The sequence below is a fragment of the Scyliorhinus torazame genome, chromosome 7, assembly GCF_047496885.1.
Source record: "Scyliorhinus torazame isolate Kashiwa2021f chromosome 7, sScyTor2.1, whole genome shotgun sequence".
NCBI lineage: Eukaryota > Metazoa > Chordata > Chondrichthyes > Carcharhiniformes > Scyliorhinidae > Scyliorhinus > Scyliorhinus torazame.
In genome coordinates this window covers 184,654,995-184,678,714 of record NC_092713.1, presented here as the reverse complement: position 1 = coordinate 184,678,714, position 23,720 = coordinate 184,654,995, and the positions used below count along the sequence as shown (strand labels likewise).

General features: G+C 49.6%; 1 protein-coding gene across 1 annotated transcript in view; it reads left to right on the top strand.

Moving 5' to 3' along the window:
• The window catches only part of LOC140427421 (uncharacterized), a 75,903-nt gene that overhangs the window by 30,701 nt on the left and 21,482 nt on the right, over positions 1 to 23,720 (top strand). The window contains exons 4-5 of the mRNA XM_072512953.1: positions 12,998 to 13,160; positions 23,323 to 23,383. Coding sequence (XP_072369054.1) covers positions 12,998 to 13,160; positions 23,323 to 23,383 — 224 coding nt within the window. The remainder of the gene's footprint in view (positions 1 to 12,997; positions 13,161 to 23,322; positions 23,384 to 23,720) is intronic.

Below are 23,720 nucleotides of genomic sequence, written 5' to 3'. Positions count from 1 at the left end.
CCTCTCTGCCAGGGAGAGTGGGAGTGTGTCCACCTCTGCAGGTCCTTCTTTACTTCCTCCGTCAGACTTGTCCTCAGTTCTGATTTTTTTTGCCTATTATCTTTCCAGCACCTGAGTAACCCGAAGTTGAAAAATATAGGGCGGGATTCTCCGTCAGCCGACGCTGGAATTGGGAAACGCGATCTGGCGGAGAATCGTGGTGGGCGCCTGTTTCAAGACAAATCGTAATTCCCCGGTGCCTCAACAGCAGCATCAATGAGTTCCAGAATGCACGTACAGCAAACGCCATTTGCATATCATTAACGGGCCTGACCTGGTATTCTCCGGGGCCTCCGCGATGCTCCACCTCCGCTGGGGGGAATTCCTGACAGCGAGATCCACTTGTGCGTTTAAAAATCATGAAACAGGTGCCATGGCTGCTGAGGGAGAGAGAGGGGGTACGGAACGTTTGCTGACAGTCGTGCCGCGGGCCAGTGGAAGTAGTGGGTGGTGGCCTGGAGGTGGGCTGTGGGGTCAGGATGGACGGGCATGGAGCACCATTGCCGCAGCCAGCAAGGCAGCCCTGCAGCTGCACACGTCGCTGACTGCCCACAGTGAACTTAGGGCCACCGGTTGTATGGGTGTCCCCCCCAGGGAACCCCCTAAGGTGCCCTCTGGCCCCAGCCGACCCATCAGTGGGATGGGCGTTCTCCAGTGCAACCAGGGCCATCTTGTTGGCTGGAATAAGTGTATGTGGGGAGTGCAATGTGTATCTGCGGCTGCAGCTTCTCAGCCTCCCGAGTGTCAATCACGGACCCAGCGAATCCCGCACCGTTTTTCATTGGAATCGATGTGAGCTCCTCCACGATCGCTGAATCGGTCCAGTTGCGGCGCCAGTTTTGCTTTCGTGGAACTCCACAAATCCTGCAACGCGTCAACACTTAGTGTCAGGAATGAACAATCCTGCCAATATAATTTCAGAGATCCCTTGGGGCTTTGCCCTTCAAAGATACTGTTAGGTTCTTCTCCATAATCAAAGCTGAGAAGACAATTTATTTGGAGAAAGAGAAGAGTGCTCACTATATTTTTATAATTCATTTATGGGATGTGGCTATTTATTGCCCATCCCTCGTTGCCCTTCAGAAGGTGTTGATGAGCTGCCTTCTGGAACTGTCACAGTTCCTGAGGCATAGGTACACCAACAGTGCTGTTAGGGATGGAGTTCCAGGATTTTAATCCAGCGGCAGTGAAGGAACGGAGACTTTTTCCCTAGGGTAGAGGGGACAATTACTAGGGGGCATAGGTTTAAGGTGCGAGGGGCAAGGTTTAGAGGAGATGTACGAGGCAAGTTTTTTACGCAGAGGGTAGTGGGTGCCTGGGTTCCGCTGCCGGAGGAGGTGGTGGAAGCAGGGACGATAGTGACATTTAAGGGGCATCTTGACAAATACATGAATAGAATGAGAATAGAGGGATACGGACCCAGGATGTGTAGAAGATTTTAGTTTAGACAGGCAGCATGGTCGGCACAGGTTTGGTGGGCCGAAGGGCCTGTTCCTGTGCTGTACTTTTCTTTGTTCTTTGTTGTTCTTTGTATGTTTCCAAGTCAGGATGGTGAGTGACATGGAGAGGAACCTCCAGGCAGTGGTGTTCCAAGGTATCTGCCTTTCCGGTTCTAGATGGTAGTGGTCGTGGGTTTGGAAGGTGCCGTCTAAGGAACCTTGGTGAGTTCCTGCAGTGCATCTTTTTGATGGTACACAAGGCTGCCGCTGTTTGTCGGTGGGGGAGGGAGTGAATGTTTATGGAAGGTGGAGCAATCAAGTGGGCTGCTTTGACCTGGATGGTGTCGAGCTTCTTGAGTGTTGTTGGAACTGGTCTCACCCAAGCAAGTGGAATGTATTCTACTGACTTGTGCCTTGTAGATGGTGGGCAGGCTTTGGGGAGGGGGGGAAGCTTGAGGTGAATCACTTGTTACAGGATTCCTAGCCTTTGACCTGCCCTGGTAGCCACAGTTTTTATATGGCTAGTCTAATTCAGTTTCTGATCAATGGTAATTTCCAGGATGTTGAGAGTGCAGGATTCAGTGATGCTAATGCCAATGAATGCCAAGGGGGCAATGGTTAGATCCTCTCTTGTTGGAGATGGTCATTGCCTGGCACTTGTGTGGCGGGAATGTTACTTGCCACTTGACAGCCCAAGCTTGGATAATGTGCAGGTCTTGCCACCAACCCCGCCCTCTGGACGAGATACTTACTTTTTAAAAATAAATTTAGAGTACCCAATTCTTTTTTTTAAGGGGAATTTAGCGTGGACAATCCACCTACCCTGCACATCTTTTGGGTTGTGGGGGTGAAACCCACGCAGACACGGGGAGAATGTGCAAACTCCACACGGACAGTGACCTGGGGCCGGGGTCGAACCCGGGTCCTCAGCAACATGAGACAGTAGTGCTAACCACTGCACACCGTGCCGCCCAAGGACAAGACATTTAAAAACCTTTAGTCCAAGTCAGATCCATTCCCGTCAGCCCCCCTCCTCCTCATAAACCTGAGAAAGGATTTCCAGAAAAACAAATCCCTCTTCTCTCCCACCATCCCCACGAAACAAATAAACTCGGCTCACTGAACCGTACTCAACCCTCCCCTCACCTTACTCCCATTCGCAAGCTGAAACCTTACAACTAGCAAAGGTAACCCCCCCTCACACCGGGTGTTTGCTCAAAGAATAAAGAAAAACAACACCTCCCATCCCTACCGGCAACGGATGAGCAACCAGAACCCAACACCCTTACAATACTTACACTTCCCCAGGGGACCAGAAATTCCCCATTCTGATGCCCTGACCATTACCCTTGACAACCGCAGTCGCTGCAATCCCAAACGTACAACAGATACAAATTAGAACACCTCCCAAACGTCTACATTTAAAAAAAATATATACATTTATTAAAGTTTTTTAACACAATTTTTTTCCCTTACAAACAATAATCCCCCCCTCCAAGGTTGCTGCTGCTGCTGACCGACCTTCCTCTAACGCTCCGCGAGATATTCTAGGAACGGTTGCCACCGCCTGTAGAACCCCTGCGCAGACCCTCTCAAGGCGAACTTAATCCTCTCCAACTTTAGGAACCCAGCCATATCATTTATCCAGGCCTCCAGGCTGGGGGGCTTCGCCTCCTTTCACATTAGCAAGATCCTTTGCCGGGCTACTAGGGACGCAAAGGCCAGAATGCCGGCCTCTTTCGCCTCCTGCACTCCCGGTTCGTCCACTACTCCAAATATTGCTAGCCCCCAGCTTGGCTTGACCTGGACTTTCACCACCTGAGATATTGCTCCCGCCACTCCTCTCCAGAACCCCTCCAGTGCCGGGCATGACCAAAACATATGGACATGGTTCGCCAGGCTCCCTGAGCACCTTCCACATCTGTCCTCTACCCCAAAGAACCTACTCAACCTCGCCCCCGTCAAGTGCGCTCTGTGGACCACCTTAAATTGTATCAGGCTGAGCCTGGCACACGAGGAGGAGGAATTAACCCTACCTAGGGCATCAGCCCACAGACCTTCCTCGATCTCCTCCCCCAGCTCCTCCTCCCATTTACCCTTCAACTCTTCCACCAGCGCTTCCCCCTCTTCTTTCAACTCCTGGTGTATTTCCGACACCTTGCCCTCCCCGACCCATACACCCGAGATCACCCTATCTTGAACTTCTTGTGCCGGGAGCAACGGGACTTCCCTCACCTGTCGCCTCACAAAAGCCCTCACCTGCATATATCTAAAGGCATTTCCCGGGGGTAACTCGAACTTCTCCTCCAGTGCCCCTAGGCTCGCAAATGTCCCGTCGATGAACAGGTCCCCCATTCTTCCAATCCCCGCCCGATGCCAGCTCTGGAACCCCCCGTCCATCTTCCCCGGGACAAACTGGTGGTTACCCCTGATCGGGGACCACACCGATGCTCCCATTGCACCCCGGTGCAGTCTCCACTGGCCCCAGATCCTTAGCGTTGCCGCCACCACTGGGCTCGTGGTGTACTTTGTCGGCGAGAGAAGCAGCGGTGCCGTCACCAACCCCCCCAGGCTCGTTCCTTTACAGGACGCCATCTCCATCCTCTTCCATGCCGCCCCCTCTCCCTCCATAACCCACTTGTGGATCATCGCCACATTTGCTGCCCAGTAGTAGCTCCCCAGGTTTGGCAGCGCCAACCCTCCTCGGTCCCTACTGCGTTCCAGGAACCCTCTCCTTACTCTCGGGGTTTTATTCGCCCACACAAACCCCATAATACTCCTGCCTACTCTCTTAAAAAAGGTCTTAGTGATCACGATGGGAAGGCACTGAAACACAAACAGAAACCTCGGAAGGACCACCATTTTGACCGACTGCACTCTACCCGCCAGCGAGAGCGGTAATATGTCCCATCTTTTGAAATCCTCCTCCATTTGCTCCACCAACCTCGTCAGATTCAGTTTATGTAGGGTCCCCCAACTCCTGGCTGTCTGGATCCCCAGATACCGAAAGCTCCCCTCCACCCTCCTCAGCGGTAGGTCCCCTATCCCTCTTTCTTGGTCCCCCGCCAGTAATACAAAGAACTCACTCTTCCCTACATTGAGCTTATAGCCCGAAAACTCCCCAAACTCCCTTAGAGTCTGCATGACCTCCACCATCCCCTCCATTGGATCCGCCACGTACAGCAACAGGTCATCTGCATATAGCGACACCCGATTCTCTTCTCCCCCTCGGACCACCCCCCTCCATTTATTAGACTCCCTCAATGACATGGCCAATGGTTCGACCGCCAATGCGAACAACAGGGGGGACAGGGGGCACCCCTGCCTTGTCCCTCGGTACAGTCGAAAGTACTCCGACCTCCGCCGGTTCGTCACTACACTCGCCATCGGGGCTCTGTAAAGGAGCTTAACCCAATTGATAAACCCTACCCCAAACCCAAACCTATGCAGCACCTCCCAGAGGTACTCCCACTCTATTCGGTCAAAGGCCTTCTCCGCGTCCATAGCTGCCACTATCTCCGCCTCTCCCTCCTCCGATGGCATCATTATCATGTTTAAGAGCCGCCGCACATTGGTGTTTAGTTGCCTGCCCTTTACAAATCCCGTCTGGTCCTCGCGGATTACCCCCGGGACACAGTACTCGATCCTCGTGGCCAACACTTTTGCCAGCAACTTTGCATCCACGTTGAGGAGCGAGATCGGCCTGTACGATCCACATTGCAGTGGGTCCTTGTCCCGCTTTAGGATCAAAGAAATTGTCGCTTCCGACATTGTTGGGGCAGGGTCCCCTCCTCTCTTGCCTCATTAAAGGTCCTCACCAGTAGCGGGGCCAACAGGTCTGCGTACTTCCTGTAGAACTCCACCGGGAATCCGTCCGGTCCCGGGGCCTTCCCCGCCTGCATGCTCCCCAAACCCTTGCTCAGCTCCTCCAACCCAATTGGTGCCCCCAAACCAGCCGCCTCTTGCTCCTCCACCCTCGGGAATCTCAGCTGATCTAGGAATCGTCTCATCCCCTCTTCCCCCGCTGGGGGCTGGGATCTGTACCGTGGCTCCCCTTCCATCTTTGACTCCCCCTATTTCCCTCGCTGCCATCCTCTTACGGAGCTGGTGTGCCAGCATCCGACTAGCCTTTTCCCCATACTCGTAGGTCACCCCCTGCGCTTTCCTCCACTGTGACTCCGCCTTCCCTGTGGTCAACAGGTCAAACTCCGTCTGGAGCCGTCGTCTTTCCCCAAGTAATCTTTCCTCCGGGGCCTCTGCGTATCTCCTGTCCACTCTCAAAATCTCCTCCACTAACCTCTCCCTTTCCATACCCTCTGTCTTCTCCCTATGAGCCCTAATGGAAATGAGCTCTCCCCTGATCACCGCCTTCAACGCCTCCCATACCACCCCCACCTGCACCTCCCCGTTGTCGTTGGCCTCCATGTACCTTTCGATACACCCCCTCACCTTCCCACACACCACCTCATCCGCCAGCAGTCCCACATCCAGCCGCCACAACGGGCGTTAGTCCCTCTCCTCTCCCAGCTCCAGTTCCACCCAGTGCGGGGCATGGTCCGAAACGGCTATAGCCGAATACTCCGTCCCCTTACCCTCGTGATGAGCGCCCTACCCAGAACAAAGAAATCTATCCGGGAGTAGGCTTTGTGTACATGGGAGAAGAAAGAAAATTCCCTGGCCTGCGGCCTTGCAAGCCGCCATGGGTCCACTCCCCCCATCTAATCCATAAACCCCCTAAGTACCTTGGCCGCCGCCGGCCTCTTTCCAGTCCTTGATTTGGAGCCGTCCAGTGCTGGCCACGTCCCTTGCAGCCTACCGCTCACCATTACATATCGCCCTCCATTGTCCGCTACAATAGTCTTGGCCTCAAATGACACCCGCTTTCCCACCAATATTGCCACCCCTCTATTCTTCGCGTCCAGTCCCGAGTGGAATACCTGTCCTACCCATCCCTTTCTTAGCCTGACCTGGTCCGCCACCTTCAGGTGTGTCTCTTGAAGCACGGCCACGTCCGCCTTCAGTCCCTTTAAGTGCGCGAACACTCGAGCCCTCTTCACCGGCCCATTCAGGCCCCTCACATTCCACGTTATCAGCCGGATTGGAGTGGCTCTCACCCCCCCCACGCCCCGCCGACTAGCCATCTCCTTTTCTGGGCCAGTCCCGCGTCCACGCCTCCCTCACCCTCCAGTCCCCCAGAGGGGCGACCCCCGTCCCGACCACCTCTTCTGTGTCCCATTCCCTTTCGGCCAGTGCAGCAGCAACCCTTTTTCCCTCCCCTTCCCCCCTCCCCTCCCCCCGCTAGACCCCTGTCTAGCTTTTTTGCTCCCCCCATGTCACTCCCGTAAGTCAGCTGACGCCTGCTGACCCCGGCTTCCCCCACAGTCCCATTGACCTCCCCGCATGGGAGTCTCCCAATCCATATGCATTCCTTCGTTCCCCTTCCAGCCTTTCCAAAGCCCGCTCCGCCCCCTCTGGCGCAGCTCCTGTCGCGCCTTGTCTCTCTCCCCCAGCCCATCTAACATTTCCTGCGTGTGATTGACCCCCTATATACAACAACCATCACACATCAAACCCCAAAACATCCCCCCCACCCTCACAAATCCACAGTTAGAGTCCAACTTTTCGGCTTGTTCAAAGGTCCACGCCTCTTCAGGCGTTTCGAAGTAATAGTGTTGGCCCTTGTATGTGACCCACAGTCGCGCTGGCTGCAGCATTCCGAATTTCACTTCTTTCCGATACAACGCCGCTTTGGCCCGGTTGAAACCCGCTCTCCGCTTTGCAACCTCCGTGCTCCAGTCCGGGTATATTCGGATCACTGCGTTGTCCCACTTACTGCTCCGCTCCTTCTTGGCCCATCTCAGGACCCACTCTCTGTCCGTGAACCGGTTGGACCTCACCACCATCGCCCTTGGCGGCTCATTTGCCTGGGGCTTCTTCGCCAGCACCCGATGTGCCCCGTCCAACTCCAGCGGCCTCGAAGGGGCCTTCGTGCCCATCATCGCCTTGAGTATCGTGCTCGCGTATGCCCTGGCATCAGCCTACTCCACTCCCTCAGGGAGACCCAGGATTCGCAGATTCTTTCTCCTCGACCTGTTCTCTAGGCTTCCCGCCCACCTCTTGTGTAGCGCCTCGTTCTGCTCCACTCTCACCGCCAGGCCCACGAGCTCGTCCTCGTTCTGACTGACTCTTTTCTGTACCTCCTGGATCTTAGCTTTGTGGGCCTTCTGGGTGATCCCGAGTCCTTCAATTGCCGAAAGCATGCGCGCCAACATCTCTTGCGCATCTCCTTGCGCTGCTCCTCGAAGCAGCGCTTGATGAACTCCTGCAGCTCCCCTTTGTCCCTGGCCGCCGCCATTTTGTTTTCTTCCCCTCGCTTCTCCCGTTGCTCCAGTGCCACTCCTTTGGCCGTTACACTTCTGGTCCGTTTCATAGAAGTTGGAGGGGGACCGCTCTCTTCCCTTCCCCACGGGCTGCATCAAAAAAAAAAAAAAAAAAGTTCCGTTGGAGCTCCTCTAACGAGCCCGAAGGTCCGTGGTAGCGGGAGCTGCCGAATCGTGCGGCTTAGCCCCGCATAGCCGCAATCGGAAGTCGAGAGGGAATCCTTTTGGCAGTGTTCGCTTCACCAGTCTGCCTCAAAAAGTCTGTGGATACTCCTGAAAAAGGTCTGGGAGTCCGTTCCAGACGGGAGCTGCCGAATGCGCGACCTACTCCTCCATGGCCGCCACCGGAAGCCTAGTCCCTGCTTCTTCAATGGCCCTGGTAGATCTTTTCACAGTTGTTCCCTCTGCTGCTAGAATTCACCTTTGATAGAGTCAAGTCAGATTGCAGCTTTAAGCTTGCCCTTCCCCCGCCTGCATGCTGGAAGAGGCCCTGTTTATCCTGTTGCAGCCAAATCTTTTACTGTTTCTGCCAGGTCTGGTAGCCAAAAGACATAACATTCCTGGGGGACACTGTCAGGGGAATGCTGCAGTCTTCTTCCCACACCGGGAAATATCAAACAAATGCCATGGGGGCCCTGTAAAAGAGCCCAAAAGTCCGTTCCAAGCAGGAGCTACCGAATATGCGACCTAGCTCTGCATAGCCGCACCCGGAAGCCCCCAAACGTCTACATTAGGTCACAATCAAATCCATTTAATCAAGTCCAAGTCCTTACACCTTGACAAAAGCCTCCGGCTCCTTCGACGTATTGAATAAACGATCTTTCGACCGAAAAGTCATCTCAGTCTTGCTGGGTACAGCACTCCAAATCTGACTCCACTCCTGAATAGCATTGACTTTGCCTTATTAAAAGCCACATACCGCTTCGCCAACTCCCCTCCGGCACATCAGTATATCATAATGATGCTTTGTTTGCACCTAAAGTCTCAATTCACTTTGTTTTTTAAAATAAATTTAGAGTACCCAATTTTTTTTTTTTCTAATTAAGGGGCAATTTAGCGTGGCCAATCCACCTATCCTACACATCTTTGGGTTGTGGGGGCGAAACCCACACGAACACGGGGGAAATGTGCAAACTCCACACGGACAGTGACCCAGGGCCGGGATCGAACCTGGGACCTCGGCGCCGTGAGGCAGCAATGCTAACACCGTGGGCAGCACGGTAGTACAAGTGGATAGCACTGTGGCTTCACAGTGCCAGGGTCCCAGATTCGATTCACCGCTGAGCCACTGTCTGTGCGGAGTCTGCACGCTCTCCCCGTGTCTGCGTGGGTTTCCTCCTGGAGCTCTGGTTTCCTCTCACAGTCCAAAGACGTGCAGTTTAGGTGAATTGGCCATGATAAATTGCCCTTAGTGACCAAAAAAGTTAGGAGGGATTATTGGGTTACGGGGATAGGGTGGAAGTGAGGGCTGAAGTGGGTCGGTGCAGACTCGATGGGTCAAATGGCCTCCTTCCGCACTGTATGTTCTATGTTCTAACCACTGCCCCACCGTGCTGCCCCAATTCACTTTGGCCCATTGCAGAACTCTCTCCTTGTCCTGAAGCTGTGGCATCCGCTAATCACCGCTCATTCGCCCAAGGCTTCCGCTGAGGTACTCAGTGGGCCTGATCCAACTCTGGAGAGGACAATCATCCGTCCCCAAAAAAAACCTTGGCAAAAGAACTCAGTCGGCATTGGTCCTTCCACCCCCTCTGGCAAACCCCATGATTCTGAGGTTCTGTTCTCCAAATCCTCAGATTCTTGTTCCTCTCCTCCACGAGCAGTATCTCAGCTTCCCATGAGGTGATTCGATCACCATGCCGTAACAAGGCCGCCTCCACACCCTTCAGCGCCTCTCCATGCTCCTCCATCGCCTCTGAGATGTTTTCCAGCTTCTCCTGGATCTGGCCAAATGCCTCTTTAATTGACCGTTTAACGGTTTCCATCATCAGCCTGCCCTGAACCTCAAAATGCTTCACAAACTCATGCGGCATCACCTCAGTCAGCGTTTCCACTGTGATATGAGCAGTCACACCCAAGGCCGGGTCCTCCACCTTCCCTCCTGCTGAACTTCGTGGGATTTCTGGTGCTGTTGAAGGATTACCCCCTGTAATCTTCTTGCTACCAACTTCTTCATAGATTTCAACATATTTTCACCGACCAAATTCCATACAAAGGGCCAGTTTTGGTAACCAAAATCCCCGGGAACCGGGTTAAAAAGTCTCAAAATCAACGACCGTATCGGGAGCTACCTTATGTGTCACCTTCTCCCACCAGTCGCCATCGGAGGTCCATCACAGCCACATTTGACCAAGTGTGATATCAATGCCACATTTGACCGAGTGTGATATCAATGCCACATTTGACCGAGTGTGACATCAAGTGGGCATTTGACTGAGTGTGATATCAAGGAGTCAATTGACCGAGTGTGATATCAAGGGGACATTTGACCGAGTGTGGTATCAAGGGGACATTTGACCGAGTGTGATATCAAGGGGACATTTGACCGAGTGTGATATCAAGGGGACATTTGACCGAGTGGGATATCAAGGGGACATTTGACCGAGTGTGATATCAAGGGGACATTTGACCGAGTGTGATATCAAGGGGACATTTGACCGAGTGTGATATTAAGGGGCATTTAATCTACCCAGCGCCAGTGACGAGTGTGCGGACGAACCGAGTGAGCTTGAACTATTTTAGACTGAGCTGGGGGACGAGGCAGGGATGTCCGCTCTCCCCAGTGTTGTTTGCCTTGGCTATAGAGTCATTGGCGATGGCGCTGAGAGTGTCAAAGAGATGAAAGGAGTTAGTCCGGGGTGGTGGTGGAGCACAGGGTCTTGTTATATGTGGATAACCTACTCCTGTATATTTCTGACCCGCTAGGGGGGATGGGAGCGATTATGCGGCTCTTAGAGGAATTTGGCCGGTTCTCGGGGTATAAATTGAACATGGGTAAAAGTGAGATTTTTGTGGTCCAGGTGAGGGGGCAGGAGAGGATGCTGGGGGAGTTGCCTTTTAAAGTGGTGGAAGGGAGTTTTCGATACTTGGGAATTCAGGTGGCACGGGATTGGGAGCAGTTACATGAATTAAATCTGGCCCAGTTAGTTGAGCAAATGAAGGACTTTCGAGGTGGGACATGCTCCCATTGTCACTGGCGGGGAGGGTACATACCTTAAAGATGACGATTCTGCCAAGATTTTTATTTGTTTTCCAGTATCTCGGTATTGTTATACCAAAGACCTTTTTTAAGCGGGTTAATACGGTGATCTCTGGGTTTGTGTGGGTGGGTAAAACACTGCAAGTAAGGAAAGTGCTGTTTGAGTGGCGCTGAGCGGGAGGAGGGTTGGCCCTGCCGAACTTTAGGAATTACTACTGAGCGGCAAATATAGCCATGATTAGGAAGTGGGTAAGGGGGAGGGGTTGGTATGGAAGCGGGTGGAGGCGGCATCATGTAGGGGCACTGGTAACGGCAACTCTGTCATTCTCACCGGCTCGGTACTCCACAAGGCCGGTGGTGGTGGCGGCTCTGAGAGTCTGGGGACAGTGGTGAAAGCATATGGGAGTGGAGGGAGCGTTGGTGTGGGCTCCAATTTGTGGCAATCACCGGTTTGCGCCGGGGAGGTTGGATGGGGGATTTCGGAGGTGACAGAGAGCAAGGATTGAGAGGCTGAGGGATCGATGGGATCTTTCCTTGTTTGGAGGAGTTTGAATTGCCGGTGGAAATGGGTTTCGCTATCTGCAGGTCAGGGACTTTGTATGAAAGCAGATTTCGGCCTTTCCGCTTCTACCGCCATAGGGGATACAGATAAGGTAGTTTAAAAATGGGGGTGGGGGAGGGGAAGGACTCAGAAATTTATGAAGAGCTCATGGAGTGGGAGGGAACCCAGATAGGGGAGGTAAAGCGCAAGTGGGAAGATGAGCTGGGTAAGGAGCTAGAGGCAGGTCTGTGGGAGGATGCTCTGAGTAGAGTCAACATATCCTCATCATGTGCCAGGCTCAGCCTGATACAATTCAAGGTGGTTCACCGGGCCCACATGATGGTGGCCCGGATGAGCAGGTTTTTTGGGGTGAAGGACAGGTGTGAGGTGTGCAGGAGGGCCGGCAAATCATGTCCACATGTTTTGGGCATGTCCGAAGCCCAGGGGATTTGCCGATGTCATGTCCACGGTGCTAAAAATGAGGGTGGCGCCCAGTCCAGAGGTGGTGATCTTTGGAGTATCAGAAGACCCGGGAGTCCAGGGAGAGAGGCTGACGTTTTGGCCTTTGCCTCCTTGGTAGCCCGGACCAGGTCTTATTATCCTGGAGAGACTCGAAGCCCCCGAAATCGGGGGTATGGGTTAGCGACATGGCCGGGTTTCTCAGGCTTGAGAAAATTAAGTTCGCCCTGAGAGGATCAATGTTAGGGTTCGTCCGGAGATGGCAGCCATTTATCAACTTCTTCGGGGAAAACTAAACTGTTAGCAGATACAATAAGGGGGGGAGTTCGGGAATGTGGGGAGTAGGGGGAGTTAGTTTAGGCGGGATCAGCAAGAGGAGATAGAGGGCCTTGGAAATTGTGTGTATAAGTAATGTTGGCTGGGTATGGTTGTTAGTTGGGGGGATGTTCCATACTGAATTATGTTTACATTTGTATCTTTTGTTGTTGTAAAATCATAAATGCCTTAATAAAATGTTTGTTAAACAAAAAAAGGGGGGCATTTGACCGAGTGCGACATCAAGTCCATAGTTGACTGAATGTGGCATCAAGTCGTTTTTGCTTCTCTGGAGTTCGCTTTGCATGTGATGCTGCGTTTCTTATTATTCTTCATATCCAAATTATCAATGTATACCGACTAAAGATATTGAAAGTATGGGCAATATTCCCTGGCTTTCCAGCCGCGTGTTTCTCGGCGGTGGGAAGCGGCGTGCCATTCGCTGATGGCAGGATTCTCTGCTCCTGAGACTGTCAATGGGAATTCCCATTGAAGTCACCCCACCCTGCCAGGAAACCAGCCACCAGCAAATGGGCGGGGAATTTTGTTTTGAATTTAAAAAATATTTTGTAATACATTAGGATAATTATGTTAATTTTGATTGATCCCTGGAATTATTTTACAGAAAAAGAAATCTTTCACCCCCTTTTTCAAGAGAATCACCTGAACATGCTCCCAGTACAGGCTGTTGGTACAAGATAAGGAGTAGTCCTACATCATGTCGGATGAGTGCTGGTCATTTTTCAGCCTGGGGTGCAGAAGATGGTCAAGTCCTTTACTACATGGAGGTACACAAGACAGCTTTCTCACCTCCTCCGAGGAGGAGATCCTTTTGAGTTGACAATACATTATCCAATGGCAAAATAGCAAAGTAAAACAGCATACAGTACAGGGCTGGTTTGAATGACTGACAGCTTCATGAAGCAAAGTGTTCTTGTAGTTGAAATTATGAAAAAATTTGACGTAAGCTTTTGTAAGAATACACTGCTAATGGAAGCATTGCCCATTCAGACCCGCATTCTGCAAGGGAAGTTAAACTAGGAACTTCATGAGGCTGGATTCTCCGTCGGCGTGATCCTCCGTTTCCCCGGCAGCACACTCTCACCCACGGATTTCCTGACAGCGTGGGGATGCCCGCAATGGGAAACTCCGTTGGCCGACTGGCGGGAAGGAGGATCCCGCTGCCGGCGGAAGCGGGCTGCACCAGAAAACAGTGCGGCAGGACAGAGAATCCCGCCCATGGTGTTTTTGGAGACTGTCCACAGTCTCTAACATTTTCATACATGACAAGACCACGCTGTGTTCTTAGACAACTTTTTATTTTAGAAGAATATGCTGATCAGTTGCTTGGTAATACAGAACTTGAATATTGCTGAAAAAAAGAGACATGCTGCCCAAGCATTTCATCTGACACTCATCAGGACAGATTTGCAAGAATACTAAATTTCAAAGGGAACAATAATTTGTACTGCACGAGAAGAGAGTGATGATTGGTTGGTATGTGGACTCTGACTGGTAGAGGTGTTGCCACAGAGAATGCACTAGGGAACAGTTAACTGCCAAGTTTTTGTTTAAATTCAAACCAGGCAGGTCGACATTAATATGCTAATTTTATTTTGTTAGGATACCAGAGGGGATATCAGATGAGAACCCCAAACAATTTTTCTATTTGTAAAGCTGTGAGGAAAGGATACTTCACCCCAGGAGTGGTAACTCTGACCAATAGATATCTTTTATGTTCAAACAAACTTTAATTTAAACACATAATTAACCACATTAATATCATAGAAATAGCTTTACAATGATCAGTTAAACAGTTCTTAAATAAGAGGTAAAACTTGTACCGTCTGCACCCGCCACTAATTCCAATTAAGCAAGACCAATACAGTTCAAATCCCACTTACAAATAAAATTAACAAAACATGTTGCTTATCTCTGCAGAGACTTTTGGAGAGTTCCTACCAAAAGCAGTTCAAATACACTTCTGCTCAACCTAACAGCATTTGGCAAAAGTGCTGTTCAACTTAAAATCTTACAACAGAAATCTTACAACTTAAAATCTTACATCAGACTACAAAACTATAGACAGACCTGGCTCCTCCCATTAATTACATCATCTGTATCCCACTAAGTTTCATGATCTGCTTAGCTAGGACTAAATACAATCCTTCATAAATCATCTAAATTCCAGGGAACCATACAACATATTTTTAAAAATCCATTAGCCCTTTATCTGTAACCAAGTAAGTGGTTGGAAGGAATGGTTACCACACTCTTTTACAATACCTTAATTACAGTTTTAGCAGATACACTGCCTGTATGTATTTTAAACCAGATTTTTAAAATAACATTACTGCCACAAATATGAAATAATATATATCAATTTCTATCTTCATCACATCTCCCCCTATCAGCCATGATTGAATGGCGGAGCAGAATCGATGGGCCGAGTGGCTTAATTCTGCTCCTATGGCTTATGGTCCTATGGTCTAAGTGAAATGAACCAGCAATATGAAAAGGTAGCTTCATGTTCCAAATCCTTTTCAACTTTAAACACGGCTCATTACTAAACACTACTCATACACTATATGATACATATCTCATCATATTTATGGATGTAAATTTAAACATTAGTGCAGTCTATTTCAGTTTTCCTTTTCCAACTTGGAATGTTCCATTCTTCTTACATCTCAAAGTCATGATAAAGTAGCAGCAAACACATATAATTTTCAAGTTAAATTGTTGTAACAATAAACTCCATCTAAACAGTCTTGCATTTCGACCTTTAAACTTCTCCAAAAACTTCAATGGATTATGGTCTGTATAAACAAATAAATATATACAATGTTCCATTAGCCCTTTTTCTGTAAGCAAGTAAGTTGTTGGAATGAATGATTACTTCACCTTTTATGACACCTGAATAACAGCTTTAGCAGACAAACTGCGTGTATGTATTTAAAAGCAGGGCTTTTAATAACATTATTGCCACAAATATGAAATATAATATATATCAATTTCTTACATTTATTCCAATTTGAGGTGGGGAATAATTCAATTTTTCAATGCATCTGTGATCCAAATGATCAGCTGAACAATTGATTTTGCAAAACTGTATTTTGGTTATAAAACTAGTTCTCCCCCTTGTTCCTGCCCCATTTCCATTCTCCCTTTCCTCTGTAAAGTCAACGAAAGTCTTGTCATCTTTCAAATCTGTATCCATTTTCCCAGAACTCCAAAATGTAATTCTTCTAAACCGCTTTCTACAGCAACTACTCACATTTATATAGCATTTTTAATATGATAAAACAATCCAAGGTGTTTCACAAGAACATTGTAAAACAAAATGTGACACCGAGCTACATAAGGAGCTATCAGGTCAGATGACCATAAGATAGGTTTTGTTTTGTTTTCTTTCAAATAAATTTAGAGTACCCAATTAATTTTTTCCAATTAAGGGGCAATTTAACATGGCCAATCCTCCTACCCTGCACATCTTTGGGTTGTGGGGGTGAGACCCACACAAACACGGTTAGAATGTGCAAACTCCACACCGTCAGTGACCCAGAATTGAACCTCGGACCTCGGCGCCATGAGGCAGCAGGGCTAACCCACTGCGCCACCATGTTGTCCTACAAGATAGGTTTTAAGGAATGTCTCAAAGGAGGAAAACGAGGTGGAGAGGTGCAGTGTGGGAACACCAGAGCTTGGGGCTGAAGGCACAGCCACCAACGATCACAGAATCCCTACAGCGCAGAAGGAGACCATTTGGCCTATCGAGTCTGCACTGACCCTCTGAACAAATATCCTACCTAGGCCCACTTCCCCACCCTGTCCCCGTAACCCCACCCAAACTTTGGAGACTAAGGGGCAATTTTAACATGGCCAATCCACCTAACCTGCAGATCTCTGGGCTGTGGGAGGAAAACGGATCACCCGAAGGAAACCCACGCAGACATGGGGGGAACATGCAGCTCCACACAGTTAGTCTATTGAGGTCAGAATGGTCCCTAGCGCTGTGAGGCATCAGTGCTACCCACTGTGTTGCCCAACAATTATGCAGTGATGTTAATTGAGGATGTTCAAGAGGCCAAAATTATGGAACACAGATATCTCAGAGGATTGTGGGGTTGGAGGAGATTACAGAGAAAGGAAGGGACAAGAACATGGAGGGATTTGAAAACAAAGATAGGAATTTTAAAATCAAAATGTTGGGAGCACTCCCAGACTGTGCTAATTCCTGGCAGCTTTTCCTAATAGATATCGTGCTATGCAGTACCAGTACATTTACAGACTCTTTTACAGGTTGCCTCAATGAACATTACATTAACAGAAATATTATTTGAGAATAAATATTTGAATGAAAACCTTCTGTCTTTAAATCTGAAAGCAGCATATTTTGATAAAGCAATTGAATACATTAATAATATTTTAAAAGTTAGGAAATAAACATCTAAAAAGCATTAATGAATCTTCTTTAAAAGGAAAAGAGCAGCATTTTAAAATTAATTAAAAAAGTTTTTAAATATTCACGTCCTTGTTTATATTGTTACGAAGCCCATAGAGACTGGTAACGTTTTTTAAAAAGAAAGGAATCGCCATGAAGCCAATGGAAAGAAATCCACTGAGCAAGATTTCACTTTTTAAAACTTTTACTGTAACAAACCAGCTAAAATCAAATGATTCAAACATTAATTAACCAGCGAAGGATATTTTAAATAAAAAGGTAAATTTCACTTTAAATAGTCAATACAACAAATATACACTCCACATGGTTATAAGAACTCGCATTACTTCCTGCACAAATGTGGGACCATGGGCAATCTCATTCTCTTTCCAACTCAACCTCTGTTTTGTAGGATTTCTCATTAAATCGTTTCAGCCTTTGAGTGGCATTCACCAGCAACCGTATTCCATCTGAAATCCCCAGACACGGTTTCCACCAACACATTGCATATCAACAAATACTCTCATACCTGGGTCATGACAATTCTGATGGCACAGAATCCCCAGAGACTCCCTTCTCTGACTCCTTGATAAACAGTTTCCTCGGCCCTGGCAACTGTGAATCATTTGCAATGGATCTTGTCCAATCTGCAATCCATTGTTCTAAGGTTGAGCAGGTTGGGCCTATACCCATTAGAGTTTAGAAAAATTAGAGATGATCTTGTTGATACATGTAAGATCCTGAGGGGACTTGACAGGGTGGATGCTGAAAGGATATTTCCCATTGTGAGAGGGGCTAGAACTAGTCAGCACAGTTTAAAAAGAAGGGGACTCCCATTTAAGATGCAGATGAGAATGTTTTTCTCTCAAAGGGTCATTAGTCTGTGTTATTCTCTTCCCCAGAGAACAGTGGAGGCTGGGTCAGTGAACATATTCAAGGCTGAGTGAGACAGATTTTTGATTAGTGAGAGAGTCAAGAGTTACGAAGGCAGACACAAGTGAAGTTGAGGTCTCAACCAGATTAATCATGAACTTATCAAATGGCAGAACAGGCCTGAGGGCTGGTATGACCTAATCCTTCTCCTAATGATTGTGTTCTTGTTCTTCCTGTCTTCAGTTCTCTGTTCCTTCCTGTATAACATACAGTAACACAGGTTCTTCTCTTTTCTCAGAGACCTGCTTCAACACCAGGATCTATTTGATGGCTGCCAAACAGAAAATGCTCCATTCAGGGAGAGCCTTTCTTGTTTCCCCTTTACAAGACCTTTCAATGTGTTCATAGCTACCAAACAGAAACCATTGACTGACTCAATTCCTTGCAGTTAGCTTTCAATTTACCTTTTACATCTTGGTTGCTCATCCCCCATGGCAACCCCATGTTACATAGAACATAGAAAAATACAGCACAGAACAGGCCCTTCGGCCCACGATGTTACATGGGCATTTCTTGGAACATTGTGTGGTCATAATCAGGAAACCAATTGACCCTTTTTCAAAATGGTCCCCAGCCCATTTTAATCCTAACGAGACACTGCACAAGACAATCGTGCTTTCCCAGCAGATGGGCTTTCACAATAGCAACTGCTCTGCTGCCAAACTTTCCAAGATCATCAGATTTCATGTCAATAATTTTATGATAGACGAAGTGATAAAAATGATGAACAGAAGCCCCAGTTTACAGATAATCACAGTGAGCAGTATCATGTTGTTATTGTGTAAGGGCCCTTCCTGTTTATTCCCTTATTTCCCCGTTCTCTTATTTTGCCGTTATCGTTTTTGATCCATGGGTGATTAGTGGATATGTATCTTTAAGTCAAGCAGCAGAGAAAATTAGGAATTCAGAAGTTACAGGAGAGAACACTCTGCTAATCTCTGCTAGTTTGAACAGAAGGTTCAGACTTTTCAGCACCAGAGTGAGAGATGGGCTGGGACTCAATTTGATTGATCACCTGGGGGCCAATGAATTGGTCCAAAAGGCCATCCTCTGCCCTGTAACAGGTGGTGATTGGATCCTATCCCAGTGGGAGGGCTGTCAGAGACTGCTGGGAGCAGTTGAGTCCCAGACACAAAGGCAAGGACCTGCTTTTCTCCCCCTTTCCAGAAAGGCTGTGAATGCTGTATTCCTGAATCTGTAGAAAAGGCATGTTAGTGAAGTGGCTCCTGGGGCATTATCTGGTGTGCACAACACACATGCTGCGGCAGGGGGCCAGAGGGGGCGGACGCTGGAGGGTGGCCCGATGCCAGAGGCTAGCTGCCCCATCCCAGAGACTAGCTGCCATCCGGACAGATTTTGGGCTCTTGGAAAGGGCGGTCCCATCGATTCTAGAGATGCAGTCACAGAACCAATGCATGATGGGTTGTCAGCAACCACCCAGTGCCTGCAGGGGTGGTGCTGGAACACCACAGCATCTCGGACTCCCCCCTCCTGTCCTTGGTGCATCTGGTGGGCAACAGGCAGAACAGGGCAGCACCACATGACCTGGGGCACCCGAGCAGCAGCTAGTCGCCCAGAAAACGGCCACCAAAGCAGACCCAGGTTACAGGGCGGGAACCACATCAGGCCACCTGCAGCTCCTAATGTACCAGCTGGGGATCCATCCAGACATAGAGCTAGGGCCCGTAAAGCCTGAAAGGGAGACACCAGTTAGGTATGCAGTTGGGGGTTAGGGCACAAACCTTCACATATATGTTCACCATTGCACAATACACACCTGTTCCCTGTTTCAATCTGCCTGGGTGCTCTGTCAGAAGGGTGTGAGGGGTGGCCTGAGCTGGGCAGGCTGCAGAGGAGGCGCTGGGCGGTGGGGTCTGATGGGTGCCCGTCGGGGGTGGGCTTGCCCCAGAGATCAGTTCAACCAGTGCCCCACCCACATTCTTCTCAACTCCATACCTCCCTGCCTCCCCCCATCCCTTCCACCACTGTCCCCACTTCCGCCACCCTAAAGGTTGTGATGGAATGCCCAGCTCGCATGCAGGATCACCCAGGTTGATGGTGGAAAGTGCTACCATGGGCAGGAGTCAGACGTTGCCAAGTGGTGCGGAGCACCAGAGCTCATCGCAGAGCGGGTTGTCACCATCCCATGGACCAAACCTGGTGTTATTGCCAACCCAGGGCCCGCACCCTGTAGTGAGACAGGTAGGAATCACAGAGGGGGTTGCAAGGGGTGGGGGTGGCACAGTGTGGCTGTTCACAGAAGGGGGTGGTCAGCCGGGGGCGTGGGGGGGGAGGCTAGGGCCCTTGTCCGTGGATCTGGAGGCAATAAGGACACCCCATGCACGTTGGCCCATGCGTACACGTGCGCGGCCTCCTGTACCTGCCCAGGCCCCATGTCATGCCCATTCTCGCCTTCCTCCGAATCCTCCACGTTGGATAAGGCCTGGCATTCATCCTCCTCCAGCACGTTGCCCCTCTGCAGCGCGATGTGGAGGATGCAGAATGCCTCCATGATGTGGGAGACTTCTTAGCACTATACTGGAGGGCCCATCCAGACACCTTCAAAGAACAAAGAACAATACAGCGCAGGAACAGGCCCTTTGGCCCTCTAAGCCTGTGCCAATCACATGTCCTATCTAGACCACCCGCCTATATACTTCTATACCCCATCGGTTCATGCATCTGTCCAGATAACGCTTCTTTAAAAAGAAAATATATTTATTAAAGTTTTTTAACACAATTTTTCTCCCTTACAAACAATAGCCCCCCCCCCTCGTAACAACAAAAAAAAACGAGAAATCGCGCAGAGCAAGATATATACATGGCAAAATGATATATTTACACAGCTTTGTACACTGGCCCTCACCCGTACGTGCCAGTTTCCCCAACCCTTCATGTTATCTCTTGCTCATCCACCCTCCCAGGCAGTCCCCCCTTTCCCCGCCCCCTCCCCCCCCCCCCCCCCCCCCCCCCAGGACGTCCCCTCCATCCCCCCCCCCCCCCCAAGGTTGCTGCTGCTGCTGACCGACCTTCCTCTAACGCTCCGCGAGATAGTCTAGGAACGGTTGCCACTGCCTGTAGAGCCCCTGCGCAGACCCTCTCAAGGCAAACTTAATCCTCTCCAACTTTATGAACCCAGCCATATCATTTATCCAGGCCTCCAGGCTGGGGGGCTTTGCCTCCTTCCACATTAGCAAGATCCTTCGCCGGGCTACTAGGGACGCAAAGGCCAGAATGCCGGCCTCTTTCGCCTCCTGCACTCCCGGTTCGTCCACTACTCCAAATATTGCTAGCCCCCAGCTTGGCTTGACCCAGACTTTCACCACCTGAGATATTGCTCCCGCCACTCCTCTCCAGAACACCTCCAGTGCCGGGCATGACCAAAACATATGGACATGGTTCGCCGGGCTCCCTGAGCACCTTCCACATCTGTCCTCTACCCCAAAGAACCTACTCAACCTCGCCCCCGTCAAGTGCGCTCTGTGGACCACCTTAAATTGTATCAGGCTGAGCCTGGCATACGAGGAGGAGGAATTAATCCTACCTAGGGCATCAGCCCACAGACCTTCCTCGATCTCCTCCCCCAGCTCCCCTCCCATTTACCCTTCAACTCTTCTACCAGCGCTTCCCCCTCTTCTTTCAACTCCTGGTGTATTTCCGACACCTTGCCCTCCCCGACCCATACACCTGAGATCACCCTATCTTGAACTTCTTGTGCCGGGAGCAGCGGGAATTCCCTCACCTGTCGCCTCACAAAAGCCCTCACCTGCATATATCTAAAGGCATTTCCCGGGGGCTGTCCAGATAACTCTTAAAGGTCGCTAATGTATCTACCTCAACCACCTCACTTGGTAGTGCATTTTTATGTATCCCTTCAACATCCTCTTTGAATATTCTTTGCTCTGAACGTGACCAGAGTCTGGCTGAGAATAGCATGCCGAATTGCACCCCACTCTTGTAAAGCGCTGACTCTGCCTTGTTAAACTTGGCCCTTTCCTTTGCCAGGTCTGCTCTAATGTCATGATAGACCCATGATGTGGAGATGCCGGCATTGGACTGGGATGAGCACAGTAAGGAGTCTTACAACATCAGGCTAAAGTCCAACAGGTCCGTCCCAAATCACCAGCCCTCGGAGCACTGCCAGGCGACATTCACCTGAGGAAGGAGCAGTGCTCCGAAAGCTAGCGATCTGAAACAAACCCGTTGTACCCCAACCTGGTGCTGTAAGACCTCCCACTGATAGACCCAGACCTGGACCCTGTGTCCTTCCAATGTGCTCGCCTTCATCTGTCTGGCCCACCGCAGGATCCTTTCCTGATCCTGGTATTGGTGCAGCTTTGCTATGATCGCTCTCGGCTGCTCCCCTGGCTTGGGCTTCGGTCTAAGCTACCTGAGTGCCCTGTTTATTTCTGGGGGGTTGGGGAAGCTATCCCTCCTGACTAGGTTGCCCAGCATTTGGGCAAAATAGTCTGTCGGTTCTCTGCCCTCGATGCCTTCCGGCAAGCCCACAATCTGTATATTCTGCCATCGGACCTGTTCTCCTGGTCCTCGACCATTCCCTTCAAGTTCCCCTGGGCGGCCACCAACCTTTTCACCTCTGCCTCCAGAGCGACGATCCTGTCGCTCTGGTTTGTCGAGGCTCTTTCGAGGTCTTAAATCGTTTTTTTTTGCGTTTCCACCTGCTTTCCCAGACCATCGATTTCAGGGAGACCACCTTCACCGCTAATGATATTCCAGTGGCGTTTACGATATGTGCGAAGTAGAACGCATTGACGCTGCTGTCGTGGCACCGAGCATGACATTCTGTAAGGCGCCAGACGCCTGGCACGATTTTGGCCTCACGACTGAGTCTCCGCCCAATCACCTTTCCAGATTCTGGGGTCGGCTGATGGAGAATCCTCTCCCCCTCTCTAGAAAGGCTGTGAGTGCTGTATTCCTGAAACTTCAGAGGTCTGAATGAATCTACAGTAATAATCTCAAACTGAAAGCAAATTCTGAAGATGAGAAAGGTGCTAGAAACACCCTTTGAAACAAAGACTCATTTTCTCTTTTACTTCTGTTATTTGCTCCTCCCTTTCTTCCCCTCTGTGTTTATCTGTCTTGTGTGTGTTTGTGTATGTGTGTATGTAGTGAAGGGTGGGGGGATGCTGCGGGGAGCGGGGGGGAGGGGGGAGGGGAGAGGGGGAGCTAGCTTAAGCGGGGAATAGATAACAGTTAACCATTTGTTTTGCTGCATTTTCCATTATAGTTCTTGTTATGAAAAAACAGTATTGTGTTTAAACTTACAAACCTGTTGACTAATTATTGGGCAGCCAAGGGCCAAACGCTTTGGATATTTTTCGAAGAGTTATTGGTTAATTCACCTGTGTTGCGATACAAGTGGGGCAGGCATTGACCGCTCACTAGCCCAGGATGTTGTGACAATTGGATGACATATCCAAAATATTAGTCGGGTGCACAAGTCAGAACTGGAAACTTTCTCAATGATGTTCTGAAAGTGAATCTTGACAAATGGAGTAGCTGTGAGCTGACAAAAGAACGTTTGTTTCACTCTGTTTCTCCTTGTCCATCAGAAAGTGACCAGAGATGGCCAATCTGTGCGTCCTACATTTACTCCAACACCTTCCCAAACAGGTAAAGTTAAAAAGTTTGTGAAAAGTTAGAGTGCTATTAAGCTGCACATTATTCCTCCAATTTAGGAGGAGATGCGGTCATGGAGTATTCATTTTTGCACATGTCTCCAAGGGACACAGTTTAATTCTTTGGGCTGTTTTTATGAATTCCAGTTGCATCATTGTGAACTCATTACAAGGCACGTTACATTGTGAAGTGTTTCCAATTAAAGTGGGCAGGATCAGAGATGCTGCAGAATGGTAGCCTTACTAAGCTGCCTGCAACTCCGCTGTTACCTTTTTCACAAAGGGAAAAGGATTTTATCGAATATTTTGCTGATGGTATTTAGAAGCTAGAG